At 44.4% G+C, this 26,504-nt stretch overlaps 1 protein-coding gene across 3 annotated transcripts; it reads left to right on the forward strand.

The window, feature by feature from the left end:
- Positions 1-823: 823 nt before the first annotated feature.
- Positions 824-26,478, forward strand: LOC138360310 (uncharacterized). 3 transcript variants are annotated; one of them, XM_069320227.1, is made up of 3 exons: positions 824-954; positions 24,835-25,036; positions 25,532-26,478. In XM_069320227.1, the coding sequence occupies exons 1-3, from the start codon at positions 835-837 to the stop codon at positions 25,543-25,545; spliced, it is 336 nt and encodes a 111-aa protein (XP_069176328.1). In that variant the 5' UTR covers positions 824-834; the 3' UTR covers positions 25,546-26,478. The 3 variants fall into 3 exon arrangements, with proteins under 3 accessions (XP_069176328.1, XP_069176327.1, XP_069176329.1); XM_069320226.1 differs by having other exon boundaries at positions 24,835-26,458; XM_069320228.1 differs by lacking the exon at positions 824-954 and adding an exon at positions 18,390-18,693 and having other exon boundaries at positions 24,835-26,446.
- The last annotated feature ends 26 nt before the right edge of the window (positions 26,479-26,504 follow it).

Genomic DNA, 26,504 nt, shown 5'->3' on the forward strand with positions numbered 1-26,504 from the left:
ATTGAACTCAATAGCAGAATCAGAGGCTGAAAGCTGACCATCGTTATTAGACAGGAGAGTCGGTTTGTTATTTAAAGATTTCTTTGATCCCAATATTTGTGAAATTGTGCTCCAAGTTTGTTTAATGTTGCTCTTTATTTGAGTAAATTTATCTTCGTAGTATTTAGTTTTGGCTCGTCTAATTATCTTAGATAGCAATAATGAGTAATTCTTTGAGAATTCTTTGGAGACAATTCCTAACCTATACTTCTTCTCAAGGTCGTGTTTTTTGTTAATGGATTTCTGTATTCCCTTTGTAAGCCAAGGATTGTTAAGCCTTTTGCTTGTGACTTGTTTTGTAAGCCTAGGACAGTGGGTGTTATAAAGGCTAAGAGTTGTTTGTAGAAAAGATTGCACTGCTAGGTTGATGTCCCCTATGTTACCTAATTCGGACTCCCAGTTGACATTATCAGCAGCAGTTATAAAATTGTTTATAGCAGTTTCATTGTGCAGCCTAAAGCTTAACTCCCTTGTTTCTAGAGGTGGTGTGCTAATGTTAGTTAAGAGAAATGTGGGGTAGTGGTCTGTAGTGCTATCGGTGATTACAAATATTTGTAACACAAACTATTCAGTGCGTATGTATTTACCAAAGAGTATTTGGTAATACATAAAGTTTTATATTTGTTTACAAATATAAAAGATAAATTGAAAGTTAAAGATGTTATAGTTGCTTGACTAAATATAATGTAAGTAGGATATAATTTGGTGGTCAGAGAGCGCGACTCACTGTAAGGTGAGCGAAGACGAGGAGTCGTGCTTTATCTTTTGTCTTCCTCTCCCTTCACCCGTCTAGTCATGGACACACAGACCAAACAAGTGGTGGGCCGTGGCTGCAAGAGGAAGGAGGATGGCCGTCAGACTATCAATGGTCCCGGAAAAAGACTAAAATACACCGATGACGCCACTATATACGAGGTCAGTCCTGACGGAGAGGTCCTAACAATCTACCTGCTTTAGCCCCCTATACTCACTGAGCCTCCATCCCTGAAGGGCTTGGAGAAGATTGCCCTGAAGGGCCACAATTTCCTCCAAGCGAAGGTGAACGGTGAGTCCTGCACCTTGGCTGTGGACACCGGCACTTCAATCAATTTGATAAAAAACAATGATGCAAGAAAACTTGGTTTGGATAAGAATGTATCCGCCACCAACAATTGCAAAATCTGCTTATATAACGGAGTCAGAAACCTTAGTATTAAGACTGTCGAAAATGTTAAATTATAACTAGAAAACAACAAGGAGTTGGTCACTAAAGTCAAAATTTACCCGCCAGAAATGGATAATTTTTTCAACATAGACCCGGACCCCGTGCTTTTCTTTAGTTTCCCTCTCATGACTGAGTACCATGTAATACAGCAGTTTAAGCAGGATAATTCTGACTTCTATTTCAAGAATCTCCGAAGGTTTCAAAATAAAGGGTTTGGGTTGTGTACGTCCAGATAATTACACCTTAGAATCTCACTTCCAACTTTATCAGAACCTGACAATTGCACAAACAAAATACACATCGATACGGGGGCGCATGAGACGTATGTCTCAATGTTATATTTAAAGAGAATAGGACTTGAGAAAAGTCCTCCCAAAAAACTGAGGTTACACATGGGGGGCGACGCATATGTGGAGGAGGACTTACGTGTCCATCCAAATCTAGAATTCAACTATCCCTTCGTCATAGGCACGAAGTTATTGGCGAAATATACATGTACACTGGACGCATCCTCTTTCTATTTGTTCTTTAATATTAAGAATAAAACCTATATGTCTCTGTTATACTGATGACCTCCAGAATCCTAACTGGACTTTAATAAAGTAGTGTTCATGTGTCATTATTACTTGCCCGAAACACTATGCGTGCTATATTGACTTTATAAGAATGTAAAATAAACTTCATTCCTATGTTCTCTCTTAACCCCCAATGTATCTTCTTGTATATAAATAAATAAATAAATAAAAAAAGCTTCCTCCTGATAATTACCTTACGTTACATTTCAGTTTGCTACAAAGTCTTCCCAACTTGATACCTTTATTTAATAATTACTTGTATGTTGAGGTTCAAGCCTCAGGCCAGTGCTGGTACAGCTTGGGTTATTCAGCACCATGTTGTTTCGGTACATGATCTTCAGCTCATTTTATTGTCTGTATTTATGTTAGTTTAGAAAATAAATGTTTTATATTTTTAGTTTAATAGTGACAATACACTTAAGAGACTGGTATAATTGGCAAGTAGAAATGAGAAGGATGGACATTGAAGTATTTATTTGCAATATCTTCAGCAAAAGACCGTTTTAATTTTCAATTGTATCATAGCATGAATATATTTTATTTAATAAAATATGCTTTGATTAAGCATTCTGCTTGGGATTAATTTATATATTAATCATGTGCCTCACCTTACCTAAGAATTTTTGTTGTTTAAGTTAAGTTCAGAAAGTGTTTGTTAAATCTAAGTGATCATTAAAAAAATAAAATACTTTTAATTCATAAAAGCATAACAATTAAAACCTATTGACCTGTGTGAGGCAGCTCGTATATATATCCACCAAAACTTATTTATATATACAGTATGTCTAACGTACACTTGAAGCAATCCATCAATCTCTTGTATGTTATGTTATCCAGAAATTTATTTCATAAATCAACAACCCTGTTTACAAACCAGTATTTATCTGGATCTCTTTCCAAACCTAAACTTAGCCAATCTATATCCATTGTTTCAAGTTCTATCCTGTGTTGATATTTTAAAAATCTTGTTAACTTCCCCTTTGTGTTTGCCCAACCATTTGGGCTGGACGGTAGAGCGATGGTCTCGCTTCCTGCAGGTCGGCATTCAATCCCCGACCGTCCAAGTGGGTGGGCACCATTCCTTCCCCCATTCCATCCCAAATCCTTATCCTGACCCCTTCCAAGTACTATATAGTCGTAATGGCTGGGTGCTTTCCCCTGATAATTACCTTATTCCCCTTTGTTATAACCTCTCATGCATCTATATACAGTACTTCTAAACCCTCTCATGTATCTATATATACAGTACTTTTCTATCCTCTCATGCATCTGTATACAGTACTTTTCTATCCTCTCATGCATCTATCTTCAGTACCTCTCTACCCTCTCATGCATCTGTATACAGTACTTCACTGATGCTTGACTCCCTCACTCTTCGTGTGAACAAAGTGAATATCTTTCCAGGAGCCTTTCTTCAGTGGCTGCCCTGGCTTGTGCTCTGGCTCTCAGAGCAAAGCAATTACACTTCAGGTATTCACGAGACTATCACAGTCTATTGCAAGCAAGAGCATTGTACAATTATTCCTTGTTAACTCGGAGGATTTTCTGGGGCTGCCCCTACAGCTCCCCTGAGCTTACTAGGCTGATATGCTAATGTCAGGCTTTGGCATCAGTCATGTGTATGGAGTTCTTTGGACCTACTGGGGACCACGAGCCAGAACCTGACCTAGAGAGGCAAGGGGAGCAATGGCCTATAGAAACCCCTGTGTGGTTGGAAGCATTCTGTCGGCCAGGGTTAGCTGGTCTTGAGACTTGGGCAGCCTCGGGGGATGCCCCTTCCGGTGTAGCGGCGGAGGCAATCGAGTCTAGTCCCCCGGCCGAAGCCTCTGGGTCTGGCCAGTGGGCCCCCCTTCTGTTCGGTTTCTACGGCTGCGTCGGCCTTGTTTGGTGAGGTCGGTGCTTGGGGGAGAGGACTCGGCCCCGGATCCTGCGGAGGAGGACCTTGGGGCAGGGGAGGGGCTGACTTAGGGGCCTTGGGCCCCGCTGGACCCTGCTTGGGTTTTTCTGCCCTCTGAGCGGGGCTTGTTGTTACAAGAAGTGGGGTTCTCTTTTCCCCCCTCTGCATACGAATTGGACTTAGTGTCTGCCCCTCCCCTGGTTCGGTTTCATGTCCCTCTGGGTGCTTCGGTTCCGTCTTTCCGGAGGTTTTCGGCTTATTGCATCTAACTTGCTGCGGTGTGGATGGCCCATGCGGCAAACCTCCTGCGTGACCTGGATTATGCCTCGGCAATGGATCCCTCGGCTTTCAGGTTTGGGACTTCGTTCCTTTTCTGGCTCTGTTACGAAGTTCCGGAGTCTTCCTGGCTGGCGGACTGTCCTGTCTTTTTCTTGGAGGCTTGGCACTCCTTCTGCCGTTCCCGTGCACTTGAGTGGCGGGAGGCTTCGATGGTGCTGCAGATTTTCCTGGGAGGCGACCTTGAGCACCTCAATGAGTGCTTGTTTGCTCCTGCCATTCCCTGGGATGTTGGTGTCGTTCAGCTTTATGTGCAGGTAGCTGAGGACTTGCGCATCTTGGGCCTTTTGGCTTCGGCCTTGCGCTTTGTTTTCCTCCTCGAGGTATCTTCCGACTGGCTCACGGAGGATGTGGGGGCGCTTGGGGCTGTTCTGGGTTCTGGCGCCTTGGCCTCGGCGGCTCGCTTGTCGGCTGCCTTGCTGAAGCTTTTCGTGCTGATTTTATGGGATGCGGTTGCGCTGTTTTATGCTTCCCGGCTCACGTGTCATCATGAGGTGCTTGCCTCCTCTGTGGAATCCGCTTCGGCATTGGCTCTTAGGATCCCGCTCTATTCGGACTGCTCCCCGGTGGTTCATTGTCTGAACAGGGGGGGGGGGGGGTTTGATGCGGTCCTTGGCTCTTTGGTGCTGGTCGCTTTGCGTGACTCGTCTGCCGAGTTCTTAAGGTTTGGCTCTCCTAGCAGTTCACATGCGGGGAGTGTCCAACATCTTGGCCGACGGCCTGCCTCGTTTCGTTCCCCACTCCACGGAATGAACGGTCAATGCCGACTCCTTCCATTCGCTTTGCCAGACGTTCGGGCGCCCCGAGGTGGACCTCTTTGTGTCGGCATGGTTGCGGCGCCTTCCCCAGTAAGTGGCACCCTTCCCTGACTGCGAGGCCGTCGGGGTCGATGCCTTCCGGCAGGACTGGTCGAGGTGAGGGTTCCTTTACCTCTTTTCCCTGGTTCCGCTGTTGCTCCGCGTCCTGACTCTCTTGGAGACTTACCAGGGGAGAGTTGTCCCATGGTGGCCGGCCCAGTCGTGGTTTCAGGCGCTGCTTGTCCGGTGTCAAAACACGGTTTTCCAGCGGCTCCGCCTCTTCCAGCAGATCGGACCGGTACGTCACGTGGATGGCTCGATCTTCTAGATTCTTCGCGTATGTTTTTTTTTACTCGAGTCTATCATCATCTCTCTGGTGGTCAGGTGGATTCTTTGTTAGGGTTCCACCAGTGAGCTTCTTCTCAGCGGCAGTATGAGGTTTCCTTCCGGTTCTTCTTACGTCTTCGTCGTTGTTCTTCACTTTGTTAGTGTGGTGTTGTCCTTTCTCTCTTGGTTGTTCCAGGACCATCATCTTATGCCTAACACTGTCGCCTCGTATTGAGCGGCACTGGCGGAGCTGCTTCAGCTTGCTTTCGGTATTGATGTTACGTCTGCACCGTTTCGGAAGCTGTCTCGGGCATTGTTTCACCTCTGGCCTGCTCATGCGCCGCCTGAGCCGTCCTGGTCTTTGGACAGAGTGCTCTCTTTTCTTCTCAGTTTGTTGTGGTCCCTTCAGTTCCAGATTGTTTTTTGAAGGCTCTTTTCCTATTGGCATTAGCCTCTGGGGGTCGGGTTGGAGAGATTCATGCTCTCCTCCGGCGCTGGGGTTTCTGCTCCTTTGGTTGGAGCGGTCGGTTTGTTCGTCTACAGCCTTCTCCTTCTTTTCTGGGGAAGAGCGAGACTGCTGCTTTCCGGAGGGGTCCTTGAGTTGTTGTTGCTTGGTTTGTTAGGCCGGGGGTGCATCATGTTTTGTGTCCGGTTGCGTCTCTCTGCCGTTATTTGCGTGCCACGGCTTCTGTGTCCGTGGACGTGCTTTGGGTTGATCCAGTTTCCCTTCTTTCCTGTTTGCAGGTGCGAGGTCTCCCAGGTCGTCCGCAGAGTTATTAAGGCTAGCCAGCCTGCGGTCTATCCCCATGCCCCAAGACGTTCGCAAGTTCGCGGCTCTTGCTGCCGTCTTTGGGAATATGTCTTGGGGTGGCATTCAGGTGTGGGGATTTTGGCGGTTGAACAGGGTCCTGGCTGTTCGTTATCTTGTTAACGTTCCTGGGGCCCGGTTGGGCCTGTGTCGCTTTGGGTCGACGGATGCAGTCAGTTGTCTCGACTTCTGGTTGAGGAGTGAGCAGCAACCACCTCCCGGGTAGGTCCCTATCTTTTCCTCTGTGGGTAGTTAGCTCTGGGGAGGGTCTTCCACACACTGAGTGTGTGGAAGACCTAACCACACACTCAGACCTTGACAAGACCTAACCACACACTCAGACCTTGACAAGACCTAACCACACACTCAGACCTTGACAAAACCTAACCACACACTCAGACCTTGACAAGACCTAACCACACACTCAGACCTTGACAAAACCTAACCACACACTCAGACCTTGACAAGACCTAACCACACACTCAGACCTTGACAAGACCTAACCACACACTCAGACCTTGACAAGACCTAACCACACACCCAGACCTTGACAAGACCTAACCACACACTCAGACCTTGACAAGACCTAACCACACACTCAGACCTTGACAAGACCTAACCACACACTCAGACCTTGACAAGACCTAACCACACACTCAGACCTTGACAAGACCTAACCACACACTCAGACCTTGACAAGACCTAACCACACACTCAGACTGCAAAAGACTTGGTGTAAATTCCTTACATAAATTTCACACATAAACAAGTGTGGGTTTTTATCCTATGTTATTATATCTGTGAGAAGACATTGCCATTACTAATAATAATAATGTAATTTATGTTAACACTTGTCACTTGGACTGCAACAAATCAATTTATTAATTATGTTAACATTTGTCACCTGGACTGCAATAATAAATAATCACGTACAACACTTGACGGTAACACACAAGTACAGTACAACACTATAATGTACACACAACACAATAATCAATAACTGCAAAAATAATTCACAGGTGTTTGTGGTGTTTGTGTGTTACTGAGGAAGTCTTGGTTGTAGGGTTGATGTAAAGTCATGACTTGGTTACTGACTTTAATACTTAATATGATTACATGACTAGTAGCTACCAAGCTTGGCGGGCGTCCTGTACGCTCTTGTTTACCTCCTCTCTCTGGCGTCTCAGCCGCTGCACATAGAAAACGGATGGTACCATTTTCTGTGAACATGACATCCCTCCTTTTCTTTAAAAAGAATGAATACAGGATGTCTACCATGCTTGTAGCACAAAGCAAAGTTATTGACACAAAGTAAGTTATTACCATATCAAGAGATACTGCATACATTTAACATTAATTAAGCACACAAAGACTTTAAACAACTTAATCTTTTCCACAAAGGATTTCAATGTTAAAAATACATATGCAATGTTAAACAAACATGAAAGAAACTGTAATACAAAGTTACAAAATATTGAATGAGATATCTGCATTATTCAAACAATATTAAATTTAGTTCAGCATGACAAGTAAATATTTTTTTCATTACATAGGAACACAATTAATCATCAAATCGTGTAGGGCGTTTAACATGACGTTTAGGACGAGAGTCCTTAAATGCAATAACATCCCTTGATGAATTGTTTGTCGGGTTATAACTATTTTTTTCTTTTTCTTTTGCACGACTTTGCACTTCATCATTTTCTACACTAGTTGGAATCACTTTGAAATAAGCCATATTACGTGTTATACTATGATCTCTATTACTAGCTGTTACCATAGTTCCTTTTACACTAATCACTTTATATGGCTTTGTATCATACGGCATATCTAACTTTCCCTCTTTTTTCTTTTTAACGAGAACAGTGTCACCAACCTTTATGAACTGTTCCTTTGCACGTTGATCATGAGCAATTTTCATTTTGCCCTTGGCTAGTGCATCCTTCTGAGCGAGACGTTTATCCGTTACCTCGGCTGGCATGACGGGTAGTGCGATTCTCATAGGACGTCCAAATAAAAGTTCGCCAGGCGACTTGCCCAGTGTTCCATGTGGTGTTGCACGGTAGTTCCTGAGAAAAGCATACATAGCTTGTTTCCAGGATCGTCCTTCGGCATGAGCACAGCGTACCGCTTTCATGAGAGGTTGCATGAATCTCTCAACTTCTCCATTTGCTTGAGGATGTAGTGGCATCACACGGCGGTGTTTGAATCCAATATGCTCAGCAAAGTTGACAAAGTCTTGTCCATTGAATGGCGGTCCATTGTCTGTCTTGACAACTTCAGGAATGCCAAAGTTTGAAAAGATCTTGTCGAGTTTCGGGATGACAGCCTTTGCAGATGTGGAAGTGATGATTTCTACTTCTGGATAACGTGAGTGATCATCAATGACTACCATCAAGTACTCTCCAGTTGGTAGTGGTCCGCAGAAGTCCATCGATACTTCCGTCCATGGTGCAGCAGGTAGTGGTGAAGGTTGTAGAGGTGTTGGTCTTGAAGTATCCACTGCAGCTTGGCAAGGGACACAGGCATCATGCATATCCTTTGCTTGACGATCAATGCCAGGAAACCACACCTTTTCTCGTAGCAGCTGTTTCGTCCTAACAAGACCTTGGTGTCCTTGATGTGCAAGCTTCAGAGCACGTTGCTGGAGAACAGCTGGAATCACGATACGAGTACCTCGCAGCACAGTGTCGCGTTGTTGCGTAACACTTAATTCTGTCTGGATGCGTTCAAGTGCTTTGAATGCATCTTGGTCAACTCCTGAGGGTGGGATGCGTGGAAACTTTTTCTTAGTCAATGCATCCACTGTTGCTTGCAGAGTTGGGTCCTCCAGGGTTGCAGTACGGATTTCATCAAGAGTGAGAGCCTTAGGGACTGCATCACAGGTTACAGAGTGTACATATTCCTCGGCAACTTGCTGATGCTTGGTGATGGTGAAACTGTTGGCAGGATGTCGACTGATGTAATCAGCGGGATTGCCTGCACCCGGCTTGTATTTCACCGTAAAGTTGTATGGTTGCAGACGAAGAGCCCATCTCTCAATGCGAGCTGGTGGTTTGGACTTTGGATTATTGAAGATGGTCTCCAACGGTTTGTGGTCAGTGACCATCGTGGTGAAGGGCGCACCAAGCAGATACACATTGAAGTGTTCACAGCCCCATACAAGAGCAAGAGCTTCCTTCTCTGTCTGTCTGTATCGTTGCTCAACATCTGTGAGAGAACGGCTGGCGTAGGCAATTACTACTCTGGAATCTGGTTGACCAGGTTTGTGTTGGGCTAAAACAGCACCTAATCCAACAGGACTAGCATCCACCGTTAATTCAGTGTCCATTGATGGATCAAAATACGCAGCAGTCGCATTCTCTACTAGTGCATCTTTCACAGCATCAAATACATTTTGCTCGATATCGCTCCAGTACCATGATGCATTTTTCTTCAGGAGCTCACGTAGAGGCTTCGTAATGGTAGCAAAATCTGGAATGAAGCGAGAACAGTAGTTTGCCATTCCCAGAAAACTATGTACTTCAGTGGACGTTGAAGGAGGTGCAGCGTTCTTGATATCTGCAACTTTCTTACGATCTGGAGACAGACCTTTGTCACTAAGTACATGTCCAAAGAATTCAATTTTATGTTGATTGAACTCACACTTTGCTCGGCTTAACGTCAAATTCTTTTCTCGTAAGCGTTGCAATGTTGCACGAAGAGCTTTGTCGTGTTCAGCTTGGGTACGGCCATAAACAATGATGTCATCAGACATGTTGTCAGCATTAGGTATGTCTTGCAATACCTGGCTGATGATGTGCTGGAATACCTCGGCAGCACTGTTAATACCAAAACTCAGGCGCTTGTACCTATACAGACCTCGATGTGTCGTAAACGTTGTGATGAAGCGACTCTCATCATCAAGTTCAAGCTGATGATAGCCCTTGTTTAAATCTAACTTGCTGAATATAGTTGCACCATTCAAGCGGTAGATCATATCATCTACAGTCGGTGTAGGATGGCGTTCACGCATTATTGCCTTGTTGGGAACACGCATGTCCACACAAATGCGTATCTCATCTGGATTCTTCGGCTTTGGTGGAGTGACAATTGGGCTTACCCATGGTGTTGGGCCTGTTACTGGTTCAATGATATCTAGTTCTATCAGCCTATCCAGTTCAGCATCGACTTTCTTGCGAGTATGGAATGGTTGTCGGCGATGTGGTTGGGCAACTGGAATTACATCTGGGTTGATATGCAGATGTACTTTGCTATCAGTATAACAACCTATGGATTTAAATCGATCAGAAAATTCAGCAACAATACCATCAACATTGTTTGCAGATTCCACTGCTACAGCATTAGAAAGCTGAAGTAGCCCCAATTTGGTTGAAGTCTTGTAACTGAGTAAAGACTCCTTTGCATTCCTAACAACATGGAATGTAGTAATGAGCATTGCATTCTTTGACCTAATCTCTGCAGTGAAAGTTCCAATCACTGGCAAGGCTAACTTCGAAGCATAGGCAGTGGCTTTGCCATTATAGTTTTCAAGCTTTGGGAACTGTTTTTTAAATTTTTCATAACAGTGGAGAGGGGGTTACATTACACCCCACCCCCTCTCAACACTCCCGGTAACCCCACCACTCGGTTACCTGGGACGGTGATAATGACACCATTCACCCAGCCGACACCTCCCACCACACGAGGTTGTCCAAGCCAGAGTTCCTGCCAGCAGAGCACAGCTGTCCAGACGTCAACGTACCATGGTGGGCCCCAGTCTTGCAGTTCATCATCAGAGGCACCCACCTGCCTGCTGCGACACACCGTGCAGGCACACCGGAAGTGGAGGCGCGAGGTCAACAAGCGGGTATGCCAGCAGCAGTCACCTACCAGTTCCCCCTCGTCCTTGGGGATGCCACATCACTGACTCCACCAAGATGCGCAACGAGGCGGTCACATTCCAACGGCACCTCCCTACTGAGTGTGCTTGACTCGCCAATAGGGTGCACGTTTCGCACCATCGGCCCAAGGTCAGGCACATTAGGGCATGCGCGATAAGGCGTACCGGCTCAGTAGAATGTGACACAAGCAACGCCTGTGTAGTGATGGGCCCCAGGAGCTGAAGTCGGGATCCACCTGGCCTGCCGCCACGCCACCCACGCCCCAACACCTGCACCTGCTTACTTCTGTTGCAAGACATCGTCGACGTCACACTCTCTGCCCTGCTGTCACGACTCCTGCTATGTAGCTGATGTCACTCATCATCGACCGTCAGCTTCAAGCAACTGGAGGTGAGATGTGCCTCCATACATCTCTCCTAACACCGTTCACTTGTGACCGGCCAAGTCCCCGGCCGCTGTCACTTGCCGCTGCTCTTCACACCACCACCTTCGAGGAGTTTGATAGCTTGACGAGGAGTCTGTTACCAGTAGACTCGCTCTGTCACCAGACGTACCCCCAGAGCTGTTACAAGAAGATCTTAGGGTATATGCAGGCATCATCGACGGGCAGACGCTGGACCAACATCAGGTCTCCAACATCGTCACCAACATCACGTCACCAACATCACGTCTCCAACATCACGTCTCCAGCATCACGTCACCAACATCAGGTCTCCGACATCGCCACCAACATCGGGTCTCCAACATCAGGCCACCTCGCGAGAGTATAACGGATGCACGATAGAAAACGCGTATATAAACACGAACATTAATGTGTCAAGATTTACGAATGATGGTTCAGAGAAATGACTCTATTATTAACGGTGTCAAATAGTTTTGTCTAATTGGGTTAAAAGTGTAACATTTATGGGGATGTAAAGTAACTAGGCCTAGAAAAAGTGGTCCTAGACAATGTTCTTAGCTAGATGACTTCGGTCTCTAGCACAAACTTTTTCTTGAAATTTCTTATTATTTTATTTCATACATGTGTCTATGTGATAAGTCGGTCCTGGTGATGAGTGTCCAGGTTTCCTGTTTGGTACCAGTGTATGGGTACATATTTTTTTTTTTATTTGCATGCCTTTTTATTTCATTAAAATGTTGTAATGTTAAGTAATGTTTCTGTTGTGGTAAGAGGTAGTCTTACTTTTAGTGTGTGCAGGGTGCATAGAGATTGACCCTGGCACTATTGTCTTGTGTGGTATATGGATTGGCCCACAAGTGTCGTGTTAACGTACGGTTCTATTTATGAGTCTTCATGTCTATTGTTGTATTTTTACCATGTTTTATAACTTGTATAACTCATACGTTTGGCTGTGGGTCATGAGGTACCCAGCAGATGTTTGGGGTATGCCCACTTAGGTATAATGTTTCCTGTTATTTTTAATTAGTTAGATTTAAATGTTAGAGTAGGAATATTACTTATATATATTTTTTTTTCTCTTCATGTTGCTGTTCATTTTTTTTGTATGTTTTGTTCTTTAGACCTTCTGAGGAAGACTTGCTAGCCTGCCTAGTGTGCAGGCAGGATATGTCATTGGTTCTTAGTATTCGTTATTGCCATGTATTGTCACTCAGGGTTGTATTATGTAGCCTTGTGTTATTCCTTGTATTTTGACATTATATTATCTTTAGTTACTTGTAATTTTCCTATTCCATTAGGAATTTTTTTTTTTATGTCATACTAGTTTTAAGGCGATTTTTTGTTTTGGTCTTCCAGCCTTCTGAGGGAGCCTTGCTGGACTGCCCGGGTGCAGTCGGGATTTGTTTTTTTTCATTGTTACTTTATTGTCATATTAGGATATCAGAATTGTATCATGTGTGACGGTATCATTGCTTGTACTTTGGCCAAGGTATTTTTTTTTGTACTTTTGTTTCTTTCATTATACATTTATGTTTTGTTCTTACTGCAGTATAACTGTATAATGTACTTTGCATCATGTTAATTTAGTTAGCTTACTTTTATCATTATGTCACTGGCATTTTTTTTTCTTTTAGGGTTAGTTGTGGTATTTTGGATGAGTTAGGATAAGACAAAATTGGGCTTAATTATCATACACCCGATTTTGTCTTAACTCCGGGGAAAGGGAGCTGTAACACCCAGGACCTCCCCCCCCCCTTAGAGTTCACACCCAGGAAAGCCTTCTCCAAGAGGTCAGCCCAGATGACCTCCGGTTTATCTTGTATATTGATTAAAAATTCCTGGGTTAGTCTTAGTCAGCATAGTTTCAAGTATGTAATATTTCATGCAAGGGAATTAGACTCCAGATTCTTATGTGTAAACATCCCTGGATCTCCCCCTTTTGGCCAGGTCAGAGGTCAGTCACACACGTAATTAATAACTCCTCTCTTGAAGAGTGTATGGTGAATGTCAAACAAGCTTATTGAAATATTTCTTGAGTGTTTATACACTTTTGGTGGGTAGCAACAGCAGATCTCCCCCTCCCCCCTGTGGGGGTTGTATATAGAGGGCCTGTAGGAACATAGGAGAGGCAGAGGGCGGTACACCGGGATCGAAAGCGGGGCTGTGAAGAACATCTCAGCCCGGGAGAGAGATAGCTTAAGGTAATGTGTGTGATCTCTGAGTTTTTGTTCCATGTCCAAATTTCTTAACTTTTTGCCAGTGTTAGTGTAGCATTTATAAGTAGTGATTGACATAATTTTGGTCTCAATAAACTCGTTAAATTTCCCGTCTGTGTCAATTGTTGAATCCTCTTAGCCTTTTGGATATAGTGGCTGACAACCGTTTTCATAATTAATGACAGTCATAGAAGTACTCTCCAAGTCAAGCAATGTTTCTTGCCTCGTTGCTTGATATAGTTTCAATGGTCAAAGGCAGATGGTGGCAGCGTATTTAATCTCTGTGTTAGCATTTCCTTATTGGCAGTGTACCTTTGGTTCCGGTGTAACCATCATATGTCAGCCCATAACAGTGTTACCAAGCGCAACCAATGGGGAAGTGTTACTCAGGATAGTTAGTGTTCCATTATAGTGGTGTTCCATTATAGTGGTACATTTTAGGGTGGTGTTACAATAGAGTGGTGTTACAGTAGAGGTGTTGGTCTTGAAGTATCCACTGCAGCTTGGCAAGGGACACAGGCATCATGCATATCCTTTGCTTGACGATCAATGCCAGGAAACCACACCTTTTCTCGTAGCAGCTGTTTCGTCCTAACAAGACCTTGGTGTCCTTGATGTGCAAGCTTCAGAGCACGTTGCTGGAGAACAGCTGGAATCACGATACGAGTACCTCGCAGCACAGTGTCGCGTTGTTGCGTAACACTTAATTCTGTCTGGATGCGTTCAAGTGCTTTGAATGCATCTTGGTCAACTCCTGAGGGTGGGATGCGTGGAAACTTTTTCTTAGTCAATGCATCCACTGTTGCTTGCAGAGTTGGGTCCTCCAGGGTTGCAGTACGGATTTCATCAAGAGTGAGAGCCTTAGGGACTGCATCACAGGTTACAGAGTGTACATATTCCTCGGCAACTTGCTGATGCTTGGTGATGGTGAAACTGTTGGCAGGATGTCGACTGATGTAATCAGCGGGATTGCCTGCACCCGGCTTGTATTTCACCGTAAAGTTGTATGGTTGCAGACGAAGAGCCCATCTCTCAATGCGAGCTGGTGGTTTGGACTTTGGATTATTGAAGATGGTCTCCAACGGTTTGTGGTCAGTGACCATCGTGGTGAAGGGCGCACCAAGCAGATACACATTGAAGTGTTCACAGCCCCATACAAGAGCAAGAGCTTCCTTCTCTGTCTGTCTGTATCGTTGCTCAACATCTGTGAGAGAACGGCTGGCGTAGGCAATTACTACTCTGGAATCTGGTTGACCAGGTTTGTGTTGGGCTAAAACAGCACCTAATCCAACAGGACTAGCATCCACCGTTAATTCAGTGTCCATTGATGGATCAAAATACGCAGCAGTCGCATTCTCTACTAGTGCATCTTTCACAGCATCAAATGCATTTTGCTCGATATCGCTCCAGTACCATGATGCATTTTTCTTCAGGAGCTCACGTAGAGGCTTCGTAATGGTAGCAAAATCTGGAATGAAGCGAGAACAGTAGTTTGCCATTCCCAGAAAACTATGTACTTCAGTGGACGTTGAAGGAGGTGCAGCGTTCTTGATATCTGCAACTTTCTTACGATCTGGAGACAGACCTTTGTCACTAAGTACATGTCCAAAGAATTCAATTTTATGTTGATTGAACTCACACTTTGCTCGGCTTAACGTCAAATTCTTTTCTCGTAAGCGTTGCAATGTTGCACGAAGAGCTTTGTCGTGTTCAGCTTGGGTACGGCCATAAACAATGATGTCATCAGACATGTTGTCAGCATTAGGTATGTCTTGCAATACCTGGCTGATGATGTGCTGGAATACCTCGGCAGCACTGTTAATACCAAAACTCAGGCGCTTGTACCTATACAGACCTCGATGTGTCGTAAACGTTGTGATGAAGCGACTCTCATCATCAAGTTCAAGCTGATGATAGCCCTTGTTTAAATCTAACTTGCTGAATATAGTTGCACCATTCAAGCGGTAGATCATATCATCTACAGTCGGTGTAGGATGGCGTTCACGCATTATTGCCTTGTTGGGAACACGCATGTCCACACAAATGCGTATCTCATCTGGATTCTTCGGCTTTGGTGGAGTGACAATTGGGCTTACCCATGGTGTTGGGCCTGTTACTGGTTCAATGATATCTAGTTCTATCAGCCTATCCAGTTCAGCATCGACTTTCTTGCGAGTATGGAATGGTTGTCGGCGATGTGGTTGGGCAACTGGAATTACATCTGGGTTGATATGCAGATGTACTTTGCTATCAGTATAACAACCTATGGATTTAAATCGATCAGAAAATTCAGCAACAATACCATCAACATTGTTTGCAGATTCCACTGCTACAGCATTAGAAAGCTGAAGTAGCCCCAATTTGGTTGAAGTCTTGTAACTGAGTAAAGACTCCTTTGCATTCCTAACAACATGGAATGTAGTAATGAGCATTGCATTCTTTGACCTAATCTCTGCAGTGAAAGTTCCAATCACTGGCAAGGCTAACTTCGAAGCATAGGCAGTGGCTTTGCCATTATAGTTTTCAAGCTTTGGGAACTGTTTTTTAAATTTTTCATAGTGGCACTCAGCAATGGTATCAATGTTTGATCCAGTGTCAATGAGAACTTTGAGACAAATACCAGCAATGTATACACATGTCTCTGGGTTGTTTGGAAGATCATTCCATTCTGTGATTGATTGTACTCCATAAGTATAATCACCTTCACTGTCATCTGAGACTGGTTGTAATGAAATGTTGTCTTGTACATTATTAACATTCTGGATATGAGGTGCAATATTGTGTTTACCACCTCGACCCCTATGACCTGATCCTCGTACAGTGCTTTTATTCATTGACTGTGGTTTCTTTAGTGCAGAACGACACATAGCACCAAAATGACCTAGTTTTCTACACTCATAGCACTTCATACCTTGAGCAAGACAAACATTATCTTGGTGTGGGTAGTCTCCTCCACAATTGTAACATTTATTGTTGACACCCTCTGATGTGGGTCGTTGTGACTGCTTGAGCCTTGTTCCTTGACCCCAGTTGTGACGTGGTTCTCGGCTAAATTTACTGTTAGGTTTGCCATGATATCTTCTTTGATCACGGTGTCCTCCCTGAACCTTACGTACCTCATCACTGTTAGTAACAGTGGCAGAACCGTTATTGGCACTGCACTCCATGACACGAGCATCATGTGCAGCATCTTCCATTCGACGAGCAATATCCAGTATCTTGGTAAGAGAACTTTCATCATCAACAAGTTCTAGAGCTCTTCGACGGAGACGTGTAGATGTGCATGTTTCAATTATTTGCTGTTTGATTTCTTTGTCAACATCAGCAAACTCACAATGGGCTGCTAAACCCTGCAGACGTGTGTGGTATTGATCCACAGTTTCATTAGAGAGTTGTTTTGCTCTCCTGAAATGCATAATTTCCATAGCAGTATTTTGCCTTGGTTTGAAATGCTCTGTTAGTTTGGCTTTGGCAGTGTCATAATCTTTGGCACCACCAGTGTCTTTCAGTGTGTCAAAGATGTCACAAACTCTATCACCTGCATAATGAAGTAGAAAGGCACGCTTTCTTTCAGCACTTTTGATGTCAGAAACTATCAACAAATTTTCAAACCTTTTAAGCCATTTGACCCACCTCTGTGACAGGTTTGTCTGGTCACAGTCAGGATCAAATGCAGGAAACTGAGGTATATTTGCCATTTTTACTGAATAAATGTAAACTTATCACTTAAATGTTCCTCAGAATATTAAACACTTACTGCACTGTATATGTTAGTCAAGAATTCACTGTAATTACTTTAATTTTGCAAAGCACACAAGCATTTTAATGCAAAAGTTCACAACAGTGCACAATATAGCAGCAACTGACTTCTTACCTAGCCCTTGTGTACATGTGTTGTTCCTACTCACAGCAGCAGCACAGCAGTTGTCAGCAGTTGGTACAGCAGTTGGTACAGCAGTTGGTACAGCAGCAGTTGGTACAGCAGTCAGTTCAGTGTGATGAATTTTGTAGCACGAAGCGTCGTTTCGTAACCAAAACATCAGGTTTTGTACACATCAAAGCGTCGTTTCGTACACAACGTCGGCAGATTCCTCAGTACAGTTTCTTCAGCACAGCTTGGGTAGCACACAGCTTGGGTAGCACACAGCATCGGTTAGCACACAGCATCGTTTAGCACACAGCATTGGTTAGCACACAGCATCGGTTAGCATACAGCATCGGGTATGGCGCTCACAGCTTCTCTTCCTCCTCCAGGCAGCATGCTTCTCCCTTGTGTTTGAAACTGAACAAATACCTGCGTTCACAGTTCATCCTCGTCGCCAATGTAGTGTTTGTGTGTTACTGAGGAAGTCTTGGTTGTAGGGTTGATGTAAAGTCATGACTTGGTTACTGACTTTAATACTTAATATGATTATATGACTAGTAGCTACCAAGCTTGGCGGGCGTCCTGTACGCTCTTGTTTACCTCCTCTCTCTGGCGTCTCAGCCGCCGCACATAGAAAACGGATGGTACCATTTTCTGTGAACATGACAGTGTTAACTACACACAACACTCAGTGACTTATTCATCCACTGGTATCTGGAAAGAATATAAAATGCACTGTATCACACAGATACTGAAATACTCAATAATGAAATAATGATATACTGTAATAATATAATATCAATACCAACACCGTACAACTCAAATGCACAAAAATATAAGATATATTAAATGTGTGGAGTGTGTGTAACACTTACACCAATGACAGTGAACGGATACAGTATCACGCAGACTGCTGTACTGACACTTATCCCGTTGCTTCTTCGACCAATCTACCTCTCACCTGTACCGGGTGATAACAATGCGGCTCGGATGGCTGATCCAAGATCAACACAAGAGAAAACACTTTAAGAACAAGAAATGGTCACTGCTTGCATCACAAGCGGGGATGTTTCTGGCGGGGGAGAAAGAAACAATTGCGCAGCGCGTCCCGCGGCGTTGCGCGGGCAGTTTGGGGCCGTATAAATACGGGCGCACAACGGGGCTCCGCCTCACTCCGCCTGCCCTCGCCGCTGCCCTCGCAAAACTCACTGCTGCTCAGCGAGTCGTAAACACATAAGTTTAGCCCGCTCAACTGTTCTCACAGCATGGACCCTACAACAGTTCCTCGCGACAACGACTCGGAGCGACCCGTTAGGGGCGTCCTGCCCTTCTCAACATTTAAGGTAGTTTTTGTGTATTGTTGGCGCGCGGGACCAGTGTTTGTGTTGGCGCGTCAGACCAGTGTTTGTCTCTTTGTTGGCGCGCGCGCCCTGAAGCACGCCTGGTGGTTCAGCGTTGGTGACCAAATGCAGGTGCAGTGGTCCTAGAGGGGAAGGTGACCCTCGGTGTTATGGGGCACTGGGTTTTCTCCAGTAGGTGGCTGTTATTTGAAGCACACTCGGGAGGAGGCCTGTCCACCCCTACCCTCTCCTTCCCCATCTGTCAGCCCTGTCCTTAAGCTCCCCACCCAGTCGACGTGAGGTATGCTGTTGGGCGACTTCTGTTATGCCGTTATTTATTATTTACGTTCTTTATATGTCCTTCCTTACAGTCTGACTGTTAGTCAGGGTGTGTTTCCTCACGCTACAATATTTACTGTAATTTTACCTTTGCTGTCGCCCCTAGCTTTAATTTTCATGGATTTGTATTTTCATAAGTTCCTTAATTTATTAATGAATTTAATGGTGGCAAGCTGCATGTTTCTTTTGCAGGCTTTTCATTCAGGTCTGTTTTAACTTTTGCTTATTGCCTATTAGTTATTAGGTAAAGTCAGCTAGGTTAGGCTAGCTGCCGAGTCACAGGCCTCTGGCCACCAGCTTTAAGTTTAATGGACTAGTTTTTCCATAAGTTTCCTTAACTTATTAACGAATTTATTGCAGTGTCAAGCTCCCTGTTTCTTTTGCAGGTTGTACATTTAGTTTTATTTAACTTTAGCTTGTTGCCTTTAAGTTATTAGGGAAAGTCAGCTAGGTTAGGCTAGCTGCTGTGTCACAGGCCTCTGGCCCCTAGCTTTGTTTTCATGGACTTGTTTTCCCACAAGTTTCCTTAATTTACTACTGAAATTTATGCAGTGTTAAGCTGCATGTTTCTTTAGCTGGATTTAAATTTAGGTTTGTTTTAACTTCTGGTCTTTGCCTTTAAGTTAGTAGGTAAAGTTAGCTAGGTTAGGCTAGCTGCAGTGTCTCAGGCCTCTGGCCCCTAGCTTCGTTTTCTGGATTTGTTTCCATAAGTTTCCTCATTTTATTATTGAATTTTATGCAGTGTCAAGCTGCGTGTTTCTTTAGCTGGTTTTACATTTAGGTTGTTTTAACTTTTGGTCATTGCCTATAAGTTATTAGGTAAAGTCAGCTAGGTTATGCTAGCTGCTGTGTCTCAGGCCTCCGGCCTCTAGCTTTAAATTTTCTTGGACTTGTGTTTTCCATAAGTTTCCTTAATTTATTATTGAATTTAATGCAGTGTCAAGCTGCATGTTTCTTTTGCAGGCTTTTCATTCAGGTCTGTTTTAACTTTTGCTTATTGCCTATAAGTTATTAGGTAAAGTCGGCTAGGTTAGGCTAGCTGCAGTGTCTCAGGCCTCTGGCTCCTAGCTTTGTTTCATGGACTTGTTTTTCCATAACTTTCCTTTATTAATGAATTTTATGCAGTGTCAAGCTGCATGTTTTCTTTAGCTGGTTTTACATTTGTTTGTTTAACTTTTGCTATTGCCTTTAAGTTATTATGTAAAGTCAGCTAGGTTATGCTAGCTGCTGTGTCACAGGCCTCCGGCCTCTAGCTTTAAGTTTTTATGGACTTGTTTTCCATAAGTTTCCTTAATTTATTACTGAATTTTATGCAGTGTCAAGCTGCTAGTTTCTTTGCTGGTTTTACATTCGTTTGTTTAACCTCTGCTTTGCCTTTAAGTTATTATGTAAAGTCAGCTAGGATGTGATAGTTGTCGGGATCGGGCCCTTGCCTCTTGCTTTAAGTTTCTTCTGGCCCTGCATTTATGTTTAGTTTCCTCAGCAAATGTCCTGCATTTTACATTGCCCTTGCTGCATGTTTTTACTTTACTGGTTTACAATTGTTTACCTTATGCTTCACCTTTAAGTAAAGTCAGCTAGGATGTCCTAGATGCTGTCTTCGGGCCTCATGCCTCTCCCTTTAAGTTTATCTCGGACTCGTATTGATTAGTTCCATCAGCAATTTATTACTAATTATGCATTGCCTAAGTGCATGTCATTTTACTTACTGTTTTACCTTTATACTTGTTTCCTTGACTTTGTCAAAGTTATTAAGTACTGACGCTAGACAGTACCAGTTTCGTTTACCAGTCCAGTAAACGTTTTTACAGTCGTTTTGTCTGCCCGGTGTAGCCCAGAAGAATCTGCAGCCTCCCGGCTGCTGGCTTATCCAGACATGTGTGGCCTCCCAGGACGCTGGTTATCAGACGTATTGTCTGCTCGGTGTAGCCCGGAATATACTGCGGCCTCCCAGGCCGCTGGTTATCAGACGTTTTGTCTGCTCAGTGTAGCCCGGAAGATACTGCTGCTTCCCAGGCCGCTGGTTTATTCAGACGTTTAGTCTGCCCAACGTAGCCAGGAAGGTTGACAGCCGCTGCCGTCTTAGCTGACTGCGTTCAGGGGCTGCTCCCCAGCCGACGTCCTTCCTGCGATGAGTTAAGCCGACGTCTTTCCTGCGATGAGTTAAGCCGACGTCCTTCCTGCGATGAGTTAAGCCGACGTCCTTCCTGCGATGAGTTAAGCCGACGTCCTTCCTGCGATGAGTTAAGCCGACGTCCTTCCTGCGATGAGTTAAGCCGACGTCCTTCCTGCGATGAGTTAAGCCGACGTCCTTCCTGCGATGAGTTAAGCCGACGTCCTTCCTGCGATGAGTTAAGCCGACGTCCTTCCTGCGATGAGTTAAGCCGACGTCCTTCCTGCGATGAGTTAAGCCGACGTCCTTCCTGCGATGAGTTAAGCCGACGTCCTTCCTGCGATGAGTTAAGCCGACGTCCTTCCTGCGATGAGTTAAGCCGACGTCCTTCCTGCGATGAGTTAAGCCGACGTCCTTCCTGCGATGAGTTAAGCCGACGTCCTTCCTGCGATGAGTTAAGCCGACGTCCTTCCTGCGATGAGTTAAGCCGACGATGTTCTACAGGTATTATATTTATATTGGTCATATAAATACACGGCCTTTCTGGCCGCGGGTTTATCCAGACGTGTTGTCTGCCGGTGTAGCCCGGAATCTACTGCGGCCCCCCAGGCCGCTGGTTTCTCCAGACGTTTTGTCTGCCCAATGTAGCCACGAAGGTTGTCATAGCCGCTGCCGTCTTCGCTGTCTGCGCTCGGGGGTTCATGTCCAGCCGACGTTCTTCCTGTGGTGAGTTAAGCTGGCGATGTTATTCAGGTATCTTATTTACATTGGCCATATAAATATGTGGTCTTTCAGGCCGCTGGTTTATCCAGACGTGTTGTCTGCCTGGTAGCCCGGAAGTCACAGTGGGCCCCCCCCCCCCCAGGCCGCTGGTTTATCCAGACGTTTCATCTGCCGGTGTAGCCCGGAACGTTTCCACAGCCACCGACTGTGGAAACTTACAAGTGTTAATCCCGTTTCTCTAACGAATTATAGTCCAGCTTTATTTTGAGCATACTTTGTTTTGCAATTTATAATTATTTATGTTATAATTGTATTAATTGTAATTATGTTATAATAGCACAGTTTGCCTAGTTTCCTCAGTAGTTACAGTACTTTCGTTTGGCTCTTGCAGTTATTCACGTCGCTTATTTGGTTATATTTATGTTATGCATCTCCTCCGTTCCCTTAATGTAATATGGCTATATATCCACGCCGATTGTATACCCTTATTTTGTACTTGCAGATACCACGTGCCATGCCTTGCCCTATTCATAATTATGTTCTACATCTCGGCGCTAACATGCCTCCTGTTTCAGGTTACCTCGGACTTTCTTTCCCAATCAGCCTCCTTAATTTACTCCGACAGTTGATGCGTTGCTCATGTCGCATGTTTATTTTTGCATTGCTGTGTCCAGTATGCTTGCCCACTTTTACCCTGCCTTACGTCATCAAGTAAAGACAGCCAGGATGTGCTATTTGCAGAGTTACCAAGTAATTTATTAAGTAAAGTCAGACAGGCAGTGCAAGTTGCAGAGTTACTAAGTAAATTATTAAGTTAAGTCAGCCAGGATGTGCTATTTGCAGAGTTACTAAGAATTATTAAGTAAAGTCAGACAGGATGTGCTATTTGCAGTATTCGCGGGCCCTTATTTTAGCTTCACGTCTCCTGGCCCTGCATTTTTGCCTAGTTTCATCGGTAGTTACAGTAGTTTATGCTTAGCTTTGCAGTTTAGTTTCCTCAGTGGTTACAGTATTTACGCTTGGCTCTTGCAGTTTATTCACGTTACTTATCAGGTTATATTTGTTATGCTTTCCCTCCGTTCTCTTAATGTAAAAATGGTTATATATGCACGCCGATTGTATACCCTTATTTTGTACCTGCAGACTTCACGTGCCATGACTTGCCCTATTCAGGTGACCTGGACAGGGGGGTGGCCCCCACGTTGCCTGGGGCACGGTACACTCCAGCAGATGGCGGCGTCGAAGCGTCGTCGGGAACGTCGTATATTTAATGATATCCCGTTCTTTGCCTTCCTAAGACAATGTAAATTAAGATTTTATACGCTTATATGGAAGGTTTCTTATTTTGTACTGGCAGACATCTCGCGACATGCCTTGCCCTTCCTCTTAATTACGTTCTACATTTCAGCACTAACATGCCTCCTGCTTTCAGATTACCACGGATTCCTTTTCCCAAACAGCCTACCTTAATTTACTCCGACAGTTGATGCTTTGCTCATGTCGCATGTTTAATTTTGCGTTGCTGTGTTCAGTATGTTTGTTCATTCTCCTTGCCTTACGTCATTACGTAAAGTCAGCCAGGATGTGCTATTTGCAGAGTTACTAATTAAATTATTAAGTAAAGTCAGCCAGGATGTGCTATTTGCAGAGTTACTAAGTAAATTATTAAGAAGTCAGCCAGGATGTGCTATTTGCAGAGTTACTAAGTAAATTATTAAGTCAGCCAGGATGCGCTATTTGCAGAGTTACTAATTACTAATTACTAGTCTTTTGCTGGGCTACCTTTATGCTTCTCCCCTTCCTGTCTAGGTATGTTTAGGTATGGCTAGCGGTGCGCGAGCCGCGGCTTATCGGTTCCTCCTACGTCTGCGTGTCTGTTAATTTTGTTATTGTTGGACTCGCAATTTGATTTGTATTTATTACGGAAAAATTTTTCTCCCGCAATTTACTCTTTGTTTAAGTTTCACGTTCAATTTGTTATTAAGGGACTATCAATTAGGATTTGTATTAATCTATTGCTTTGCCTCTATGACTTTAAGTTATTTTCAGCTAAGGTACGCTAGTTGCAGTGCATTCGGGTGGCCCCCCCCCCCCACAATTTTTTTTTTCTCCTCCGGTTATTTCGTCCTATTACACTCGTTTCCCTCATTATATATTCTATTCTGAATTTTGTGCATTATATCTGACCACCCATTCTTCATCGTATCGACAGTACTTAAGTTACATTTGGATGCTACCGAGAAGTTTAGCATGGCCTCGCGCACGGTGTCATGCAAAAAACTGGCCATTCGGCCTTCCTTTCGGCAAGCTCAAGCCAGTCAGTTAGCATGACGTCGGCCAGCTTGTGGTTGGCCAGCGCAGCCAGCATGCTGTTGGCCATACGGTCGCTAACGTTCTTTGGCCATCCGGCCTTCTGGGCTATTTTACTCTTCTTGTTCCTTCGCCATTGTTGTTTCCTACTACGTAATAGTATTCTATTTAATTTTACCTCATCTATCATTAGGTTAGGGGCCCTTTCCTCCAACCGCTATTCCTTCCACTGCGCTCTGCCCGCTTGGCGCTCAACGCCGGCTTCTTCTGTTCCCTTTATTCGCAGCCACGACAAGCCGGAACCCCCCCCCCCCCCTTCACACCCTACTGCGGCGAGGAAGAGAACGCGAGCCGGATATTCCTCTGATCACCATCAACGCACGCAGCGGTGCCGGGATGCAGCCGCCCAGGGCCTACATTAATACTATTATCTTCTTTATTTGCTGGGCTATATGGCAGTATTAATATTATTCCGTATCGTTACTGTCATTCCAGCATTATTTTATTAAAATATAAATTGTTATTATGGTTTGGCGTTGCTTTCTTAATTTCTTCCATTCTGCGGCACTTGCCGTCATCTGTTATTTACGATATTACATTGTATTCTTCATTGTACGATTATTTACGACATTGTATTCTTATTATTATCCTTATTACAGTTACTGAATGGCAGCTCCCTGCCGCCGATTTCACTTTGCTCCTGTTCTAAAGATGTTGCCGAAGTTCACGGCGTACTAGCTGCGGCTCGCAGACGCTCATTGACAACACAAGACTACACTCAGCGGCCACTCAAGGCAGACTCCTTGGCTTCTATCCAGCCCAATCACCCGTCTGGAGGCAGAGATGGGATAGAGACCAAGGGTAATGTTCCCCGCTCACATTCTACATCCGATTAGGACACAAGCATGTTATAGATTTGGCTTTAAGAATTGGTTCTTCCATTTTATTGTTTATGTATATGTTGCTTAGTTGTTATACCCTTTCTTGGTATATGTATTGTTTATATTCAAGATTTATAGTGTTTCGTCTTACCCTGTTATAGTTGCTTTGTGCCTCCTTGCTGTTCTACCGGTTTCTCCCACCTTTGCTCTTAGCAAAGGTACTTCCCCCTTCCGTTTGCTGGAAGATTCTTAGATTTGTTAGCCCCCTTCATTGCTACAGTATAATTATTCGGATGCTCTTTATTCATCCAGGATTGTTAATTAAGGTTTCTCTTAATTCCTGCTGCCGGGCTCCCTCCCCCGTTTTTCGTCTCCGTATTGATTCAGCTAGGGTTTCCCTCTCGTCTGTGCTCTTGCCTGTCACGATAACACTGCACGCCGCTTCTGCCCACCCTTACTGCCTTATATCTTTCAGCCCGGGGGAGGTGAGCTACGCGACAAAAAAAATCGACGCACGCTCCGACTGGACCAGGTATCGCTTACATGGTCAGGAATCAACACTCTTCGGATCCTACAAGCACAGATCCTACAAGCGCTCCTGTCACCAGGCGAGATTTCTACAGGATCCTACGCGCTGCCCTCTCGGCGCTAGGCTTGACTTCAGATGACTACGCTCCGCACCCAGCTGTCTCGGGACGGGCTCGCCACATCAGAAATAATGGCAAACGGCAGGCGGAAGAGTAGTGCTCACATCCTACGTCAGACGGGACGTTGTTGCTCTGCTACATAGAGTGCCTCATGCGGCCAGCTGGCACTCGCCCTTCGGGGGGGGGGGGTCCGGCCGCTGGCCTGCGGTGGGGGTGCAGCGCCGGTCCCCAAGTGTCCCGCTGTCCGCAGCTAATACTTTGCCCAGTCTAGGTGCTAGTAAGCCCTACTTGTAGTCACACCCCCTTCTCCTTATCCATTAGGTCTTTTACGGCCTCTTGGCCGGGTACATTACGTGTTATGTGGTCTCTCACTTATTAGTTATTCTTTGTGTCCTGCCTGTTATATCCTAGTGTTATATAATTACTACACATTTGCACTCGGCCTTAATTCTAGTACCAGTTAACCTTTAGGTTTCTGCAGAATTAGTTTCCATGTCACTATAGGCCAAGGTCTCATACTTACTACGGGTGTACCTTTTAAGTTAAATCTAGTCCTTGGAATTGTTACTGTTAATTCTTACTTTATATATTTACTTTATATATTTACTTTATATATTTTAATATAAACGTTATATATTCCTTAAATTATATTTGAAACTTTGTATATTTACATGTTCAATATTAAGTTTTATATAATATCAACTTTGTTAAGTCTATAATATAAACCGTGTTTAATATAAACTTTATATAATTACTTACTTTATGTGAACTTTATATATTTACATGTTCTGCAGAATTTAA

This window comes from Procambarus clarkii, unplaced genomic scaffold (assembly GCF_040958095.1).
Source record: "Procambarus clarkii isolate CNS0578487 unplaced genomic scaffold, FALCON_Pclarkii_2.0 HiC_scaffold_107, whole genome shotgun sequence".
Classification (NCBI taxonomy): domain Eukaryota; kingdom Metazoa; phylum Arthropoda; class Malacostraca; order Decapoda; family Cambaridae; genus Procambarus; species Procambarus clarkii.